The following is a 19,630-nucleotide window of genomic DNA, read 5'->3' as shown; positions in this document are numbered from 1 at the left end:
CAGACACATTTCTTTAAAGTCACAAACTACCAAAAGTCACACAAGAAGAAATAGGCCTATGTCCACTAAATAAACAATATAAATCTGTATATTCAATATTTGTATCAATTAATAACTTTTCAAAACAGAAAGCCCCAGGCCCAGAGGGGTTCACTGGTGAATTCTACCAAGCATTTAAGAAATAAATTATTTCAATTTTCTACAGTCTGTTCTGGAAGATAGAAGCAAATGGAAAACTTCCTAACTGATTTTATGAGTTGGTGATAATCTAATGCCAAAGCCACACAAAGACATTACAGAAAATTACATATCAATACCTTTTACAAATATAGATGCAAATATCCTCAACAAAATGTTTTCCAACAAAATTCAACAATGTGTAAAAATAACTACACAACACAACGAAGTGGGATTTATACTAGACTGATTCACCATCAAAAATCAACTAATGCAATAAAAAATAGACCCCTTTTGTTTGACCACTTAACAGGTAGCTCTAGTCATAGGCTCTATTTTGAAATGTATCTTGCCTGAGTCAGAAACTAGTCTGTTGTACCTCCCAGGTTCCAGGGACACTTTGAAGCCTTTCTCAATAGGCTTGAAGAAAAGAGAAATTATCCCCACCCCTACCACCACTCTATGGAGATGATGAGACTCATAACATAGCTCAGTCTATAGGGTCACAGAGAGTCGGGCACAACTGAAGTGACTTGGCACATTAAAAGAATACTCTTTCCCCTCCCCAAATTCCCTTATCAGTTATGTTCAATGCTTTCATAAGTTCAGTTTAAGTGGACATACCTTAATATTCCCTATCAAGCACTTCATTTTGGAGTGAGAGTAGCTGGCATCTATGATTATCTTGCAGCTTCATCACTGAGAGAAATAATGAACCTCTCTGTTAGAAATCATCTTCCCTCCTGACTTGTTAAATACTAAGATGTATTTGATACATTCCTTCTAACCATTCTCTTCCTGGGAAACAATATTTGTCCCTGTGCTACTGATGGCTCCACATTTTTGTATGTGATTTCAAGCGCTATAGTACAGACTACCTTCATTCCATTTGTAGCTGCACATCACCTAACAGACTGAACCTCATCTAAAGAGTCATTGACTTAATTATCTTCACCCTTCAATAATTTGCTAATGATATTTTCTAAGAAATATTATGATCAATATTTAGTGGAAGTGGGCAAGATTAAAAAGATCCTGATTTTCTAAAAATAATAATGGAGGGGCAAGATATATTATTTTATTAAGTAAAGGTCTTACATATTTTACCACTAACCACAATATTATGTTAAATTTTGCCAAACTGATGTATGGTTTTAACATTTAAAATGTGCAATGCGAGTTAGTCACTTCAGTCGTGTCCAACTCTCTGTGACCACATGGACTGTAGCCTGCTAGGCTCTTCTGTCCATGGAACTCTCCAGGCAAAAATACTGGAGTGGAGAGCCGTTCCCTTCTCCAGGAGATCTTCCCAACCCAGGGACTGAACCCGGATCTCCTGCATTTGTAGGCAGATTCTTTACAGTCTGAGTCACCAAGTAAGCCCCTTAAAAAATGTACAAAAGATAAATATTCTAAGGGAGAGGAAAACAGCGCATTTAAAATGAACTTCAGTTGACAAAATAGTTAAAACCACTCCTTTTGTAATATTAACAAGTTCTAAAAGCTAAGATTTTTCAGTATAACAATGTAAGTCTGACAGTTTTACTAATACACTTATTTATATTATTGTAGTCAGGCAAACCTTCATAAATGAAACTGACAGACATATTTTCCAAGTGGAACTTTGACTTTAGATGCTACTTTTCTCTGTATAAAATGACAGCACACACCAGTGTTCCTGCCTGGAAAATTCCATGGACAGAGGAGCCTGGCAGGCTACAGTCCATGGGGTCTCAAAGAATTGGACATGACTGAGCACACTCGCTTTTTGTGTGTATAAAATATAGCAAGGGGAGGGGGAAAAAACACATTTCAAAATGGGAAACTCTACAGCAAATCAGCCCAAATAAGCTAACATTTGCGAAGTAATTCTCATCCTTATACATTGCCTTCTTGCAGGAAACAGACCTTATCCTGACTTTTAATATTTCAATGCACCGATCTTGGTGGATGGAGAATGGACCAGGATGTACGGTGACATCAGTGACTCCTGCCCCAGACTGGGCCCCAGAAGACCATCGCTACATCACGGTCTCAGGGTGTTTTCTGGAGTACCAGTACATAGAAGTGGCTCATAGTTCCCTCCAGATTGTCCTCGCAGTAAGTGTTCACAGCCAACCACTCCTTCTAGTGTTTCCAGAATTGTTTTATTTCTGTGCAAACTCAGCACACGCAGTTGGAACCTGTGGGTAGAAGGTGGCTATGTGCTTCTTCCTAATCACCACCACTTTTAACAGTGATTTGTCAGGTTAAACCAGGCTATGTCGTGGATCGAGTGATTCTTTCTGGGTATGCTGCTACTTCTGGGAATTCCCTTCTCCCTTAAAATCTGCTTCTTAGATTTCCCTCAGGTACCATCCATCATCTTTTATTACCCTCTCTCTTTTTCAAAACAAGTCAGCTCTTCTATGAATTCTACTTCTAGATTATCACACCCCTATTTTTCATAGTATTCTTCCAATAAATAATGCTCCCTCTACAGGAAGAAAGTTGGAGTTATAAATATCTTTGTTTTTGTATATTTATAGAACACATTTGTATAATATATTACTATGTTATATAAAACATTATTTTACATTATATTCCTATGATAAACAGATAAAAACAGATAAACACCTCCCTTTCTTGAGGAGAACTTTTGCTAATGCTAAATATGTAATTTTGTGGGATTCATAAAGTTAAGGCAACTTTATTATACATGTCTCCATTTATTACAGATCATGTATGCAGATCTATGTGTATTTTCTTAGACTCTATGTAGATCTTCAATTGAGGGCACAGTCTTAATTTTTAACAACAAATAATACAAATAGACTCTTCTTTTTACCTTTCTTTAGTTAATTACTTTGAGAAAGACAGTAACTCACAATTCTTAAATAACAGGACATAAAAAGTTCTGGGTAGAATGGTACCAGTTGGTTCATATAAAACTCTTTGTAAATTTAAAAAGAAAGTACATGAGTGTGTGTATTAGATTACATAACTAATATATAGTTATTATATTTTTTAATGAGGAATATATATAAACATACATATATACATGTAATTATATACTAAATATGCTGTGCTATGAATACTTCCCAAGTCTCTGTGACTAAAAACCACAAAGGTTTATTCTTATGGGTGAGCAAGAATTTTTATCAATCACTGGTCGCTAAGGAAACAAGGCTAGGAGCATAGCCACCATCTCAGTCATCATGGTTGCCATGCCAGATGGCAGGAAGAGATCTGGTGTCTACATTGGCACAAAAATGCTCCTACTTGAGAGAGGAAGCTCACTGCTCGTAGTTCATTGTCCAGAACTAGATACACATTCCTGCCCAATCACAAATCAGTCAGAGAGGAGGAAGAACTGTAAATATTTGAGGAGCAGCATAAACTATTTCCACAATATTTGAATTACATTCTTGGCTAAAGCACTGAGTGATCTCCCTTGAATGTGTCCAACTTGAAGCACTTCTTAATTTAAAAAAAAAAGCTTTTATGATAGTTTTAAATTCTATAACTGTTCATTTTTATTATATTTAAGTAAAGTGAGATTTGATGGAATGGAACTAGTCATTTCATTATGTAAAATTCATTTAGGTGAAGCATTTATTCTCATATGGGAAAAGTAAAATATCTCTGGTATTTGGTGACAGATAAAATGTCTTCCTACATGTTAAGAGAGAAATTTTAGAGAAAATGCTCCTTTCTTGTTCCTTCCTTGAAACTCCCTTTTTATCTTTTCTTTTAAACTGTATCCATAATTTTTGGAAAACTTCCATATATGTGTCAAGGATGATGTAAACATATAGTCTGTATGCATGGATAGTTAAATATATGACTATTTTAGAGAGTTATTTGAATTAATGTTTGTATGAATAAACTATACTCACAGATTTATTAAACCACCATGAAATTCTGGTTCACAGATAATTTGCTGAGGAAATACATTTGGACATGGAAGCATGTGTTGAGGCTGACATACTGCCCAAAGAAAAAATATTTTTACATAAGTAAAAATCATCTGTAAAGGCAAAGTGGCTAAAGTGTAGAGAAGATGGATGGAGTGTCTCTAAGAGCAGATGTGTCCAATATATCAAGCTGCTGGTTCTCAATTCTCCTGTCGACACTGCCCCCAGCTGAGTGGAGCAATAGTTTGAGCAGGTCATCACAGGATGTAGCGTCTTCACCTCTCCCCTTTCCACCTGCTCTTCCTTCTGGGGGAGTTCTTTTGCTATGCTGACTGGATCACCTGAGAGAGTAAGTCAGCAGCCCAAGCCAGTTTTTTGGAAAAGTTTCCACACACTTTCTGTCTTTGGGTTTGTTATTGTCTAGCCAGCCTTGGGCTGAAAGCATCTGCTATGTAGAAAACCTAGCACATCTTAACTAGTGTTTTAGAATGCAAACCAAACAGGGCTGATCTTGAACAATTTTCTCTGCCCAGTTAGCAGAAGCCTTCCAACTAAATGTTCCTACAGTCATTCTGATCACTCCTTTTGCCGTGTTTAAGGCATGTTGCATGCAGTCCATGGGGCTGCTAAGAGTTGGACGCGACTTAGTGACTGAACAACAACAAGGGATGAAACAGTGGCTTGAATCTCTGCTTCTCCCCTTCTCCTGTTACTCAAATCATCTTCCTGACAATCCAATGTTTAGTTCGGTCCAGTCCGGTGAACACTTCCTGCATGATGATCCCTGCTTGGCATCTAGAGAAACAAATGACAGCATCTCTGACCTTGAGGCTGTCAAGGTCAGAAACGGGCGTGCTTCCTCAGAGTACACACCCAGGGCAGACAGGCACACTTTGGGAACGTGGTACAGAGAAGATGTTCGTGGCGTTTATGACATCATCTTGGCTTCTTAGTTCCGTCTTGCTTTTTGTGAAGTCAGCTAAACTCCCACACTTCTCTTTCACCTGTCTTTGAAGCTACCCTCTCTTCCAGGATATCTGGCTTAGATCTGCTTTCATCAACGGCTGCTGTCCCAGCAACAGCTCTTGATTAACTCCAAATCTCTCCAGCTCTTTTTCTCCACCTTCACTCAGCCTCTCTTTCACAGATTCCTAACCCTTGGCACGCCTGTCAACCCATTGTTCGGTTTCCTGCCAATCAACTCCTAGCTGATTTTGAAATTAGCATTCACAAAGCCCGCATTTGCATTGCACATTCATAAGATATCTTCCATCTCCAGCCAAAGGAAGAATAGTATAATATCCACATAATTGGGAAGAGAGGCTATTAATCACACAGCCTCCAGCCGAGCAGAAAGGACTGCCACAGCATCATAATGATCAGCCAGGTGTGAGGTTTCCAGCATTCTCCTTCTCCAGCAGCATTTTCTTCTAGTTAGGATCAGATATCACATTCAAAGGGAATACAGGTGTGCAAAGTTTTAATAAAATCCAAAATATATTTTTTTTAAACCTGCACCTACAAAATGGATAAAATAAATACATATGGAAAGAGCCCAGGAGGAGAAGAACTAAAGAGATGATGCTGTTTACATTACAACACAATGAACCTGATTTCTTCAGAAAATGTGACTTTAACTGTGTGGTTTACAAAATGCATTTACAGGAATTTAATCTTTTGTGTAACAGTCCTGGGAGGGCAGCAGGACAGACTCAAAGCCTTTCCCAAGAATTCTTAGCTAGTACATGTGGAGGGCAGACATGCTGATCTAAGTTTTTCTCGGTACCAAGGATAGGAAAACAGACTTAAACCAGCATGCCAGCATCAGCTGATGGGTAACAGATTCATGAAACCCCAAAATTCAGACTTCTCTTCAGTAGCAAAGAATGCCATGATTAATTAGCTATGTCCTCCATGGGTGAGGGGAAGGGAGGCATATATACCTCATCTTTATTTGTTGTTGTTCAGTCACCAAGTTGTTTCTGACTCTTCACAACCCCATGGACTGCAGCATGCAATGGTTCCCTGTCTCTCACCATCTCCCGGAGTTTGCCCAAGTTCATCACCATTGAATCGGTGATGCCATCCAACCATCTCATCCTCTGTTGCCCTCTTCTCCTTCTGTCTTCAATCTTAGGCAGCATCAAGGTCTTTTCCAACGAGTCAGTTTTTAGCATCATGTGGTCAAAGTACTGGAGCTTCAGCATTCATCATTAGTCCTTCCAAAGAATATTCAGGGTTGATTTCCTTTAGGACTGACTGGCTTGATCTCCTTGCTTTCCAAGGGATTCTCAAGAGTCTTCTCCAGCACCACAGTTCAAAAGCATCAATTCTCTGGCACTCTGCCTTCTTTACTGTCCAGTTCTCACATCTGTACATGACTACTGGAAAGACCATAGGCTTGACTACATGGACCTTCGTCAGCAAAGTGATGTCTTTGCTTTTTAACACACTGTCTAGGTTTGTCATAGCTTTCCTGCCAAGAAGTAATTGTCTTCTAATTTCATGGCTACAGTCACCATTCACAGTGATTTTAGAGCCCAAGAAGAAGAAATCTGTCACTGCTTATACCTTTTCCCCTTCCATTTGTATTACACACACACACACCTCACTTCCTGTAACCAACACAATGAAAAGGGAGTGGTTTTACAACGAAATGTAAACAAATGAACCACTAAGGGAAACTTTTATCATAATAACTGAAGTAGCTTTTTTATTTTGAAACATATCCAGATAATTCATTGGCAAACAAAACAAATGCTTAATCCCTTTCTTCTCTAGCTACCTCCAAAGGACCAATATCTCTAAATTTAACATGAACTTCTCCAACCGAAATTGCTAGGCTTCATTTTCCTTTATTTCTTTTACTCCTCACACACTTCTAAGCAAGTTGACTATTAATTTTTCAAGAGACCAGTAGAAGATATTGGTAAGAACATAAATACGCTTACTATTTCCCGCAGTCATTAAAACTGGTTTAGAAACTGTCTACAAATTAGCAGGGAAGTCACAGAAAACTTTAGAAAAGGTTCCGGTACACTGTTCATAGCTAAAAAATAGGTTCACTGCCAAGTCTATCCTTCAGTTATATCTATTCTCTATAAAACTTTGTAGAGTGCTTGAAATGATGGAAATCATTGTTCAACATATTGTGGTGAAACAAATTTTGAAGGTAAATATGTGCCTTTCAAATGGATAGAGTTTGGAGAAGGCAATGGCCACCCACTCCAGTGTTCTTGCCTGGAGAATCCCAGGGATGGGGGGCTTGGTGGGCTGCTGTCTAAGGGGCCACACACAGTCGGACAGACTGAAGAACTTAGCAGCAGCAACAGATGTTTCCAATTGTTTCCAGTTAATAATATACATTTGCTATCTGGCTTGCTAGGATTTGCCTAGGAATACCACTGGGGAAGAAATTTGCAAAATTCTAAATGCAAACTTCATCCAAGTTGACATGGGGTTGTTCTGGTAATGGCACAGGTTGTTTCTCTGAATGTTGCTGAAGTGTGTGGTGCATGCAGGAGAGTAAAGGGCCTTACTGCTCATTCTGTTTTTTTCCCTATAATCTGGAAACACATCGTGGAAGCTTGATTTTCAAAGATTTGGATACTGATTTTCATTTAGCCCTGAACATTGCTATTAAAATGGCAAATATTAAATCTAAGTTGTGAACCTACACCATCTCAAAGAGGTGAGTAGGGAAAATGGTGTGAGCAGATGATATCCAGCTATTGTTGTATTCAGAAGTGCAAGAATGACAACGTGGACGTCATTTACCTGAGATGAAATATTTGAGCTGAAAATTAAGACAGTGTTTTTAAGACAAAATGTTAAGTTTGATCTGGTATGTCTGTTATGCAATGAAAAATAATTTGGCCATTTACGTTACTGAAATCGTCATTTTACAAAAACTAATTAGCCAAACCTGCAGCTACATAATTTGATTCAAATACACATGAGGCACATATTTTTCATGGGCAAAAATATTATATCAACAAATATATTGAAATTAAATATTTCCTACAAATTTTATATACATCAGATTAATCTAGGTGCCTTTATGAGAAAGAGTTATAAGTATAATTGTTGTTTATATTATCTTGGTGGCATTCTTTGTATACCTCCCAGAAATTGCTGCTGCAAATCGAGAACTTTCCAATTCTTTGCTTCCATTAAAACTGAAGGAAAACCTTATAGACTTGCCAATTGGTAGATTACTTGAAATAATTCTTATGATAAGTAAATATGTAAATGTGGCACCCAATTTCAAGGAAGCTGCAGAAGTTGTGATATCATTATAATAAAAAGCCTTCACTATTTGTTTATTTTTGAAAGAATAATATTTTCCTAAATAAATATATACTCAATATATTACATATTTATAATATATAAAACATTATAACATATTTATACATTTATATCATTTATATATTATTCATAATTTTATAATATATTTTGTTTATATTATATAATAAATATTTATGCATTTATATTATTTATGTTAGATATTTATAATAAATAAATACCTAATACAAAAACAGCTAGAATAAAATTCATACTAAACTCCATCCCATTCTAGTATTAATCAAAAATGGACATCAAATGAAATTTTAGTTTTTACATAATGATCATTATAGAAGTGTGTACATGTTCTTAAATGAAAGGAAGTGAACTTCACGTCATAGCAGTATTCAAATTTCACTGGATATATTTATAAGAGTAAATGATATATCTTTAAAATATATTAATATGTGTAATATGCCAAAATAAAGTGCTTTTGAAGCCATTTAAACTAATGATGAAAAATATCAAATATGAATTTCAAATGTACATAGTTTCAAGCCCCCATAGTTTCAAGTGGAATTTTAAAAAACTTATTTCCGGGTATGTAGGAGCCAAAATGTTTGGAGGCCATTAATCTAAAGCAGTGGTCTCTTCCTTCTTCCTTTCTGTTCCTCCTTTCCTCCCTTGCTTCCTCAGTCCCTGCAGACTGAGCCGTAGCACAGGAAACAGGCGCTTAATTCTCACGTAGTGCTGAGAGCGTGGTCTCTGATCCCCATCCATTCCCCTAAAGCCCAGGTTGCTATGCTAGCTGAGACTAGGAACTACTTACCTAGCCGTTTAAAAGATTACTATAAACATAATATACTTCTAGAAATTTTTTGTCCTTTTGTCTGAGGTAGGGCACAGGTGGGTATATTTTTCAAAAGTTTCTCCAGAAATATTAGTCCCATCCATTTCCTTTCATTGCTGATTCCTCAAATATCATGAATTGCATAGAAAAGCAAAGTGCTTGGTCAGGCAGATGATTTTATATGCCAAGATGGTACCACAGTTCTGGCTGTTCTACCAATTCCTTTCTGGGCCTTAAGAGCCACTTCCCTTCCTGTATTGCAGGGTCAAACCCATAAGTCATATGACTAGTTGTGTACATGTGTGTTAGCCGCTCAGTCATGTCCAGCTCTTTGTGACCCCACAAACTGTAGCCTGCCAGGCTTCTCTGTCCATGGATTTCTCCAGGCAAGAATCCTGGAGTGGTGGCTGATTTATGTCAATGTATGGCAAAAACCACCATAATATTGTAAAGTAATTAGACTCCAATTAAAATAAATTAATAATGAAAAAAAAGAATACTGGAGTGGATTGCCATTCCCTTCTCCAGAGGATCTTCCTGACCCTGGGATCAAACCCAAGTCTCCTGTATTGCAGGCAGATTCTTTACAGTTTGAACTACAGGGAAGTTACTCACATAACTAACCTGTGGTCAAATACTGAATTCATGTATTTAAACACTGTTTACCATACCCCCACACTGAACAGTGAGCTGGTGAAGAACTTCTGATTCTAGTCCAATGTCCAAAACTGTTCAAAAGTTTTTAGCACAAAACTGCTTGTTGCGTGTGATGGAAATAGACAGAATGACAAGCACTCAGTTTCTTTCCTAGCTCCCAGAATGGTTCAACAGCTTTGCTGCTTGGCTTCAAATATTAAACATACTGTTTCAACTCTCATTCTCCCAGGTATTCAGATACACAGACCTGCTTGTCAGTAAAGGAAATAAATGTGATTTGTCTTTCTGTAACATCAGAATAGATTATACAAATCGTCACAAATATATGGGAAGAAGAATCAAATTTCAATTGTAAACAGGGGATTTTTCCAATGGACAAAGCTGCTTAATTAGGAGAATGAAGGTGGTAAATAGAATTGTGCTTTGTCACTCAGTCGTGTCCAACTCTTTGCAACCCCATGGACTGCAGCCCACCAGGCTCCTCCATCCATGGAGATTGTCCAGGCAAGAATACTGGAGTGGGTTGCCATGCCCTCCTCCAAGGGATCTTCCCAACCCAGGGATCAAACCCAGGTTTCTTCCACATTTCAGGCAGATTCTTTACTGTCTGAATCACCAGGGAAGACCTAAATAGAATTGGGACAGGACATTTCTTGGTACAACTAAGTGTTCCAAAACACATAAATGATGTTCTACAAACTAAGTTTAGAACCCCAACTAGATTTACCCCTGATAGTAAGAAATATCAAGACCAATTGATACTTCTAAAATGGGCACATGTTTAAATTTCTAATCTGCTCTCAGTTTCTCTAGAAAATAACAAATTCATCTGAACATAATCACTTCAGAGCGTAACACCTTCATGTCTTATCCACAGATATCAATCAGGTTTTGGTAAAAATAAACCCTGAACAATCAGTTATCATGCCCTTTATTTTGCTTTATTCCTGAAAGGTGCCCTTGTATACTGGTGAGCAGTTTTGTGAGTCTGTGAACAAACAGAGCACAAGAACTTGAACAGTCATAAAGTCAAATTAAATCTACGATTTTTTTTCTTGCCTTTAATATACACTAGTATTCCCTACATGCAAATTTAGAACTATCAGGTAAAATATTCACAGTCTGAGAGTAACAATCCTTAAATTTTACACCCAGCTGTATAATAAACTATTTTGTAATTATGAACTAGATGAGATAATGTCTGAGAAATTGCCTTGAAAACAATAAAAGTGGTATAGTTATTTTCTCCTTAGTTCAGTTTCTTCCACTGCTCTGGAGAACACTATTATTTTGTCAGGTTCACTCACAGTGGTGTGCAAAAATGAACTGAATCCTACTAAGTTTACTTACTCCCTGGACAGAACCATGATTCTTAAAGCCAGTGTGATACTGTTTAGTGTACCAACACACCAGCCTACACCGGGGCAAGTTTTATCGCATATCAACCATTATCATCAGATTGCAGTATCTGCTTCTATATTTAATGTTTGAAACACTTGCTTACCCCCAAAGCATAATATCACTTGATTTATCACATTACATCACTTGATCTATCAGAATGCTTGGAAACACCATGGAATAAAAATACCAATACATTTAACATAGGAGAGAAGATTATAGCCTATGACAAATAACAATAATTGGGTTTTCTTGAATAATATTAAAGTTGAAATTACCTCCATAGAGTATTATACAGTAAACCCTGTAGAATCCCATTTCTTATATTTAACTTTATAGTCATAAATTACTTCAGAAAGAAATAAGTATATAAAAATATAGTAAAATGTAGGATTTTTGAAAACATGACAAGCTGTTGAACTTCAACAAAGGCTACCATATTCCTTGGTCATATATAATATCATTGCCTTTAAGATGTCTTTCCAGTCATGATCAATTATTATGATACACATTTTTGAGAAATAAGTCTTTGATGGAAATTTCTTCTTCACAGAAACTTCTACACACAGCAACAGAATTAATAATAGTAGAATGCATTATAGTTGTTAAATAACAGCAAGTCATCTCAAAAGAAGGATGTAAAAATGATTTATAATGATACCTATAATACACGAGGTAATTTATTGTTTAGTGTGTTATACCTGACTGAAAAAGAATAAAGATATGGGCAAACACACTTAAGCTAAATATTGTTTACACAGTAGAAAAAGAACCATCTGTGATAGTCTCTCCACACCCTTTGCTTTTACCAGTCCTACAAATAGGATTTTAACCCCTACTGTTCTCAGCCCACACAGTCCTCCATACTGGGTATACGGTTTCCGGTCCTCATTATTTCCGTGCCTAGGCCTCCCCCTGTGGCTCCGTGGCTCCATCTGTGCCAACTCCCACCCATTCTTAAATTTCTCTCAAGCAGTAACCCTCCGAGTCAAAACCAACATCTCACGCAATACGTTTCTCACTTCTATTCTTCTCCTAACTATTCATAATATTGTCTCACATTTAATGAAGGAGTTCTTTCCCACGTGACTGTTTGGGTTAATACTAACTGCAAATATGGCTCCATCCCTGTTAATAATCGAGGGCGTTTCCATATCACTGAATTTTAGAGAAATATTTGATTGTTATTGTAAGTCAATAGTTTTCCAGCTTTTTCTAGTAAATCCCTTCTAGTATAACATTTTACTTTGTCATCCATTAGACTGTGAAATCTATTCATCACAATCCCACTAATGTTAAGTAAGATTTTTACAGAAAACAACGTCTTGCCAAAATTGGATTGACATGACTCATTATCACCAATGATCCCTCTATGCCAATTAATGCAAACCTTGAAATTTTGGTGGGTGTCTTTTTACAGTTTCATTCAACGGGGAAAGTCTAGAATAATATTAAGGAAAGTATGATTTTGTGTATCATTATTTTAACTCTCATGTGTAAAACATTTTCAAATAGAAGTTATTGCATTGTGTTCAACAACAGTAAACAGTAAACTGAGTGCCCTGTCAGTCTGGCTGTGGCAATTATTTGATCATTTAAAGTAATGAATAAAAAAGCATTGAAGGCTCAGTTGAAAGGCATCTATGTGAACACTGACCTAAGATTAATCTTTGCTTTGACTTTCCTTTTGTGATCCATTACAGGTTTTTTTTTTCCTTCCCTTTAGACCCCACATGCTTACAGATATTAGTTTCCAGAGAAATACACGGATTCTCCCAACAAAGGTGGTTTCTTGCTTGGCTTTACTTCACTGAAACCCGGTCAGAGACTCTGATGACAGACACTCTGCTTGTCAGCTTTGCTTCATGAATCCAAAGAAAATGGAACTTATCAGGAGCAGAGCCTCAAGCACCACCTGTGCCTCTTATTTGGGTCCTTTCATGCTCGGTTGACAGGGGTCTTAGTCTTTCATCATTTAGTTCACTGGCAGAAAGAAAAGGGAGCTGCTGCACTTTTAGGTACCACTCTGCAGACTGCTCTATTGCAAAATAAACAAACAATATATTTTTAGGGCACCACCTGCAGCAAGCAGCTGTACCAAATAGAGCAGAACCACGAAGGATGTGATTTGTTCCATTTAACATGAAGCCTTGAGGTTTGAGGAGAGAGGGAGGAGAAGGTTCTATGTATACAACCCACACATCCGCAATTTAAACTGAAGCTGATTTTCCTTTTTCGATTGGAATTGAGGTATCATTACATCTTTCCTCCTGTCCCACCCCACAACCTCTGGTTGACAACAATTCTATTATTGGGGTTATAACTGTTAACTGAGAAAATCATTTTTCTCTGCCAGTACACTTCCCCTTCCATTCAAGGGCAATTTTCTCTCAGAGCAACCTATACTTAAATGCCAACATCTGCTATATCTAAGCTGTATATAAATGGTGTCTGGCATTTACATGATGCCAATGACATGATTAGAGAAACTCGTATACTTAGCTTACACAGAATTTTCTTCTTATCTACAGATTTCATCTATTTCAGTCGTTCTTCAGGGTCTCTTGGCTTCTCCTACTTCATCACACAAGTCTGAGACACTCTGAAAGCTGAACGTTAGCTCTTATTGTGACTGACAATCAGTTCTTGAATTAACTCCTATCTCTCCAGGCCCAAAGCTGTATGTGTGCGTGCTAAGTCGCTTCAGTCATGTCCGACTCTTGGCAACCCCATGGACTGTAGCCCACCAGGCTTCTCTGTCCATGGGATTCTCCAGGTAAGAATCCCCGTGTGGGTTGCCATTTCCTCCTCCAGGGGATCTTCCCGATCCAGGGACTGAACCCGCATCTCTTATAAGTCTCCTGAGTAGACAAGCAAGTTTTTTTATCACTAGTGCCACCTGGGAAGCCAAAAGCTGTTGCATCATGATGAAGTCTGCCATGTCTGCATTGTCTCAGTACCGAGAATTTTGAGGCTGATGCAAGGGATATTTTAAGTACTTGCTTTTCCCCTAGATTTAAAAATCTCCTCATTCTCCTAATGGCTATTGATTCTGACCTCACAAACCAAAGTCACCATTTCATTTTGAGTTCTTCTAGGTGAGCTGGGAAAGATAGAATTAAATTATAGATGATGCTGGAGGCAATCCAGGTAGTTACAAATGGAGGTCATTTTAAGTACAGAGAGCAACAGTTACCTTTAGTATTAGATTGGTCACCAAGAATTATACAATTTTGCTTTTGTCTTGACAATGAACATATTTTAAGGTGATGGGGGGTTCCTAAATATTTAAGAGGTGAACTAGAATACCATTCTTAACTCATCTACCACCGATTAGTTCCTTAGTCTGTAGAAGAAAAGTTTGTTAACCATCTTTTTGTAGCTCATTAGGACTCTTTGCTAAGACTGGTAACTATTGCTCCAGGAGTCAGAGAAGCAAGATGAAGAAATTACAAATTTGCAATGATGCAGGAGTTCAGCTAATAGAGGAAATCAGATCTTGTGAGTCAGTAAACTTGTTTCCTTTGTTATCTCCACCTTCATCATTAAGATGATTCCTGCCCAATAGTGTCTCCAAGAATGTTTAATGTAGGAACTGCTTCCATCTCTTTCACATTTCTAACATACTAAAGGTAATTTTCTGGAAAATAACTCCCAGACTGGATTTTATTAAATTATGTCAACTTTTGAATCCTTTTCAGTCAACTTTCTAGTTTCTGACTATGGGACAGTGCTTTTAACTCTATATCCTTGAAACTTTGGAAGAAGGAAAGGAAATATCTCTAGTTCCGAAGCATACAAGAGGATCTTTAGTTACAGCATACTTACGTGCTACAGAAGTAAGAGTCAGTTAGACTGATCTTTAATGAGTTGTTACAATATACCAATATTCTTCAGGGCTCTCTGGGAATATTAAAAGAAAAGAACATAAACCTTCATGACTGCTGAGTCTTGTCTCTGTAGAGTCAGCAGTTTAAATGTGACAGCCCTTCAACATCCATTTATGATAAAAACTCTCCAGAAAGCAGGAATAGAAGGAACATACCTCAACATAATAAAAGCTATATATGACAAACCCACAGCAAGCATTACCCTCAATGGTGAAAAATTGAAAGCATTTCCCCTAAAATCAGGAACAAGACAAGGGTGCCCACTCTCACCACTCCTCTCCAACATAGTTTTGGAAGTGTTGGCCACAGCAATCAGGGCAGAAAAAGAAATAAAAGGAATCCAGATAGGAAAAGAAGAAGTGAAACTCTCACTGTTTGCAGATGACATGATCCTCTACATAGAAAACCCTAAAGACTCTACCAGAAAATTACTAGAGCTAATCAATGAATATAGTAAAGTTGCAGGATATAAAATTAACACACAGAAATCCCTTGCATTCCTATACACTAACAATGAGAAAACAGAAATTAAGGAAACAATACCATTCACCATTGCAATAAATATGACAGCCTTATCCAATAATAAATACAACTCTGCAAGTGTGTCCAACTAACTGGATTTTAGTCTGCCAATCTTAAAAAGGCCTCTCTGCATCAGACAGTACTTTGATTATTTAATTGAAAATGTACAAACATTGCAAAGCACCAAAAACAGAGACGAGCTGAAGAGTTCAACACATTCAATCATTACTTTCATCATAATGTCTCAGGCCAAACTCAGGTATCTCCATTTGGCTGAGGGCTTTGCTCCCACATTCCAGAGATGGAACTGTTCACTCTGGCTGGAAGAAAAATGAAGATTATTTCCTCAACCCCTCTCTCAGCAGGTTTGCACAAGCTCCAATTCAGCAAAAGGGAAAATGACAATGATCCTTTATATCCTCTGTCCAGGGTGAGATTGAAGGCTCATGATGCAAATTTGACTACAAATTCCACCCATGATGTAATCCCATTTCACTTTCATTTTGCTTTATTTTGCAATCAAACAGCAAGTTTTTAAATAGGTAAAAAACAAGAGTCAAAAGCGATTTTAAAAAGGGACCTCCAACTAGAAGAATCTCTCTATATTAATCATTTGTTTTCAGTATGTAGGGATCTTGGGAAGAGTTCAGCAAGATTTGATTGTTGTTGCTCAGTCGCCCAGTCATGTCCAACTCTTTGCAACCCCATGGACTGCAGCATGCCAGGCCTCCCTGTCCCTCACCATCTCTCAAAGTTTGCCTAAGTTCATGTCCACCACATTGGTGATGCCATACAGCCATCTCATCCTCTGTTGTCCTCTTCTCCTTCTGCCCTCAATCTTTCCCAGCATCAGGGACTTTTCTAGTGAGTCAGAGGTTCACATCAGGTGACCAAAATACTGGCCTTCAGCTTTAGCATCAGTCCTGCCAGTGAGTATTCAGGGTTTCTCTCCCTTAAGATTGACTGGTTTGATCTTGCTGTCCAAGGGCCTCTTAGGAGTCTTCTCCAGCACCATAGTTATAAGGCATCAATTCCTTGGCACTCTGCCTTCTTGACAGTCCAGCTCTCACAATCATCCCTGACCACTGGGGAGACCATAGCCTTGACTGTACAGACCTTTGTTGGCTGAGTAACATCCCTGCTTTTCAACATACTGTCTAAGTTTGTCATAGCTTTCTTGCCAAGAACCAATCATCTTCTGATTTCATGGCTACAGTCACCATCTGTAGAGATTGTGCTACTAAAAACATTGGTCATTCTTTAGGTCATTTGAGAAGAAAAAAAAATCTTTATACATCTGTTGCTAGCTTTATCAGGTCCCATTTTTCTAAAAAACAGGCCAGCACTGGCAGATGGATTATCATATGCAAATTGTGATAATGTCTCCTACCTTTTCCTTTGACCTTATATCTTTTGTGGTCTTCTTGTATCTGCTAACATGATAATAAATTATAGATCTAACAGCAGGAATTTGGCATGTTCATCTTATTTTGGATTTTATTGTAAATGCTCTAAATTTTAATATTAAGGGTGATATTTGCTGGGTTTGTTTTGCTTTTGTTTTATATTGTACATCAAGTTTCCTTCTCTTCCTTCTTTGTTAAGAGTATACAGAAAATTATTAAATATTTTTCCATTTATTTTGATGATCATATAATTTTTTCCTTGAATCTTTAATGTGGCTACTTAGGACAAACTTTATAAATTGAACTCTCCTTGAATTCCTCAGAAAAATCATATATTTTCATATTGTTGTTCTCTTGTTATCAATAAACAGATTAAATTTGTTGCTTTACTTGGGATATTTAATCTGTGTTTATAAATTATGGTTTTCTATAATTGTATAATTTGTAACTACTCTTAGTATTAAGGCCTTCCCAGGTGGCACTAGTTGTTAGGCCATACTAGAGTCTTAAAAAGCATTAGACTGTACTTCCTCTTTTTCAACAACCTGGAAGAGTTCATATCACAGAGACAATTTCTGTATATTCAAAGTTCATTGAAATCACCTGAAAAAAATTTTGACCCACTACCTGTGTTGGAAATGAAATAAAGGTACAGATTTCTGACTATGAATTTAATATGTCTAATTAGTGGTAAAGCATCTGCCTGTCAAGCAGGAAGTGCAGGTTTGATACCTGGCTCTAGAAGATCTCCTGGAGAAGGAAATGGCAACCCATTCCAATATTCTTGCCTGGGAAATCCCATGGACAGAGGAGCCTGGTGGGCTACAGACCATGGGATCACAAAAGAGATGGACATGACTTAGTGACTAAACAACAATTGTTATATAGGCTGTCATATTTTCTATTGCTTCTTGAGATTACAGAAATTGATCATTTATATTTTTCTAAAAATTGTTCATTTTATTTAAATTCTGCAAATATGTGTTCTTCCATGGTGATTGGCTTCATCTACCTATAATTCAAGGACACTCTTTCAGTCAGTTCCCATTCATGATCAAAACTGCCACTTTCCATTTCCTTTCTTTTTTTGAAGAAAGCACATATCTGAGTCTTCTGATCTGAGTTCCCACTGCATAGTAAAACTCTTCTTAGGGTGCATATTAAATATCCACACCCCGAAAGATTACAATTTCAGCTCCATTCATTGTCTTGGTTTTAATTCCATTTTGTTCATTGGTGGTGAAGTCTTCTCTTTGTCTTTTAAATTTAGCAATGGCTTTCAGTTTAATTATACTTTGCCTGAAGGAATTCCTGTTTATGTTCCATTCACCATACTGACTAGCAGACTCTTATAAGTGATTGTAATGATTTTGGTAGGAATGGTTCTAAAATATGTGACATATTTTCATGATTTATTAAATAGAGAAAATTGGATATAATTCTTTTAAAAAATTGTTTTCAAGCCAGATACAGGAGAAAAAGTGCTGTTTTTGAGACCACTAGTTTCATCTCTGCTACTTGATTCTTGCCACTTGAGCAAATAACTGCACAGTTCCCAGTTTCTGCATCTTCAATATGAACTTTATAATATTAACCTTAAAATATTTATATACTATTCATAAATATTATTTAATAATTAAAAGTAACATTTATTAAGCAACTAAATACTACATAGTAGACCTTCAATAAAGACATTAGGTATTTAGTGAATCATTTTGAAATATGACAACATAATCAAGACCTATTGAAAATGTGTTGAAATATTTTTCTTAAATCACATAGATATAGATAGAAATTTTTGTTTTCTTATATATGCTATCTATATTTTTGTCTGTTCTTTTCCAATGGGTTGGTCATAATTCATTTTTTGTCTTTTGACTTATGTCTGCTTTATTTGATCAAAATTATCTTTTACTGTTTCTCTAGCTTCTGTATCTTATTTCCAGTCTTCTATGGATAGGAAAACTGAGACTATTAGAATTATTTTAAAAAACAGTAATTCATTTCTGGGCCACAGAATGAAGGTGTCCCCTATGAACAAAGTACATAAGATTGGTGAAATGTTTTAGATGCTGAAGTGTTTTTGCACGTTTCCTGATTTGTAACTGTATTTTAGTTAATAACTTTGACTAAGAAGCAATTTAAGAGTAAGTGAGGTGTTTATGTATAGAAATAATAACCCAACAGTACATATATCCTTGTTGCATATCTATGAAAAACCTTCATTTTGCTGGCCCATCAGTTAGTGGTTGAGACTAAGCTAGAACTCAGTCATATTCTAAGCCCTATATTCTTTCCAAATCATTGCACTGTCTCTGTTATTCACTTACTATTCTGTTAAAACTACAAGAAATAAGACCTAGAGCCCTATTTACATATTATTTATTTTCAAGACCAACTATAATGCAGTAACAATTTGTTTTAACATTCTTTTTCCATCCTTCCCACCTCCCACTAATATCATCTTGTTTAATAAAGATCACATCACTGAACTCTTTTACTTCCTTTCTGGGAAAATGTTATTTAGGAAGAAAAGACATTTTTGAATGA

The 19,630-nt window shown here is 36.8% G+C and overlaps 1 protein-coding gene across 3 annotated transcripts in view; it reads left to right on the top strand.

Annotated features, from left to right (window-relative positions):
* Positions 1–19,630, top strand: part of NKAIN2 (sodium/potassium transporting ATPase interacting 2) — a 1,117,882-nt gene that overhangs the window by 955,234 nt on the left and 143,018 nt on the right. For all 3 annotated transcript variants that reach the window (XR_011481884.1, XR_011481883.1, XM_070449853.1), the window contains one exon: positions 2,077–2,277. Coding sequence is in view for 1 of the 3 variants with exons in the window: in XM_070449853.1 (XP_070305954.1) it covers positions 2,077–2,277 (201 nt within the window). In the remaining 2 variants the exon portion in view is untranslated. The remainder of the gene's footprint in view (positions 1–2,076; positions 2,278–19,630) is intronic.

The sequence above is a fragment of the Odocoileus virginianus genome, chromosome 19 (assembly GCF_023699985.2).
Source record: "Odocoileus virginianus isolate 20LAN1187 ecotype Illinois chromosome 19, Ovbor_1.2, whole genome shotgun sequence".
NCBI lineage: Eukaryota > Metazoa > Chordata > Mammalia > Artiodactyla > Cervidae > Odocoileus > Odocoileus virginianus.
The sequence above is the reverse complement of the archived record's forward strand: the minus strand, read 5'-3'. Positions and strand labels throughout refer to the sequence as shown.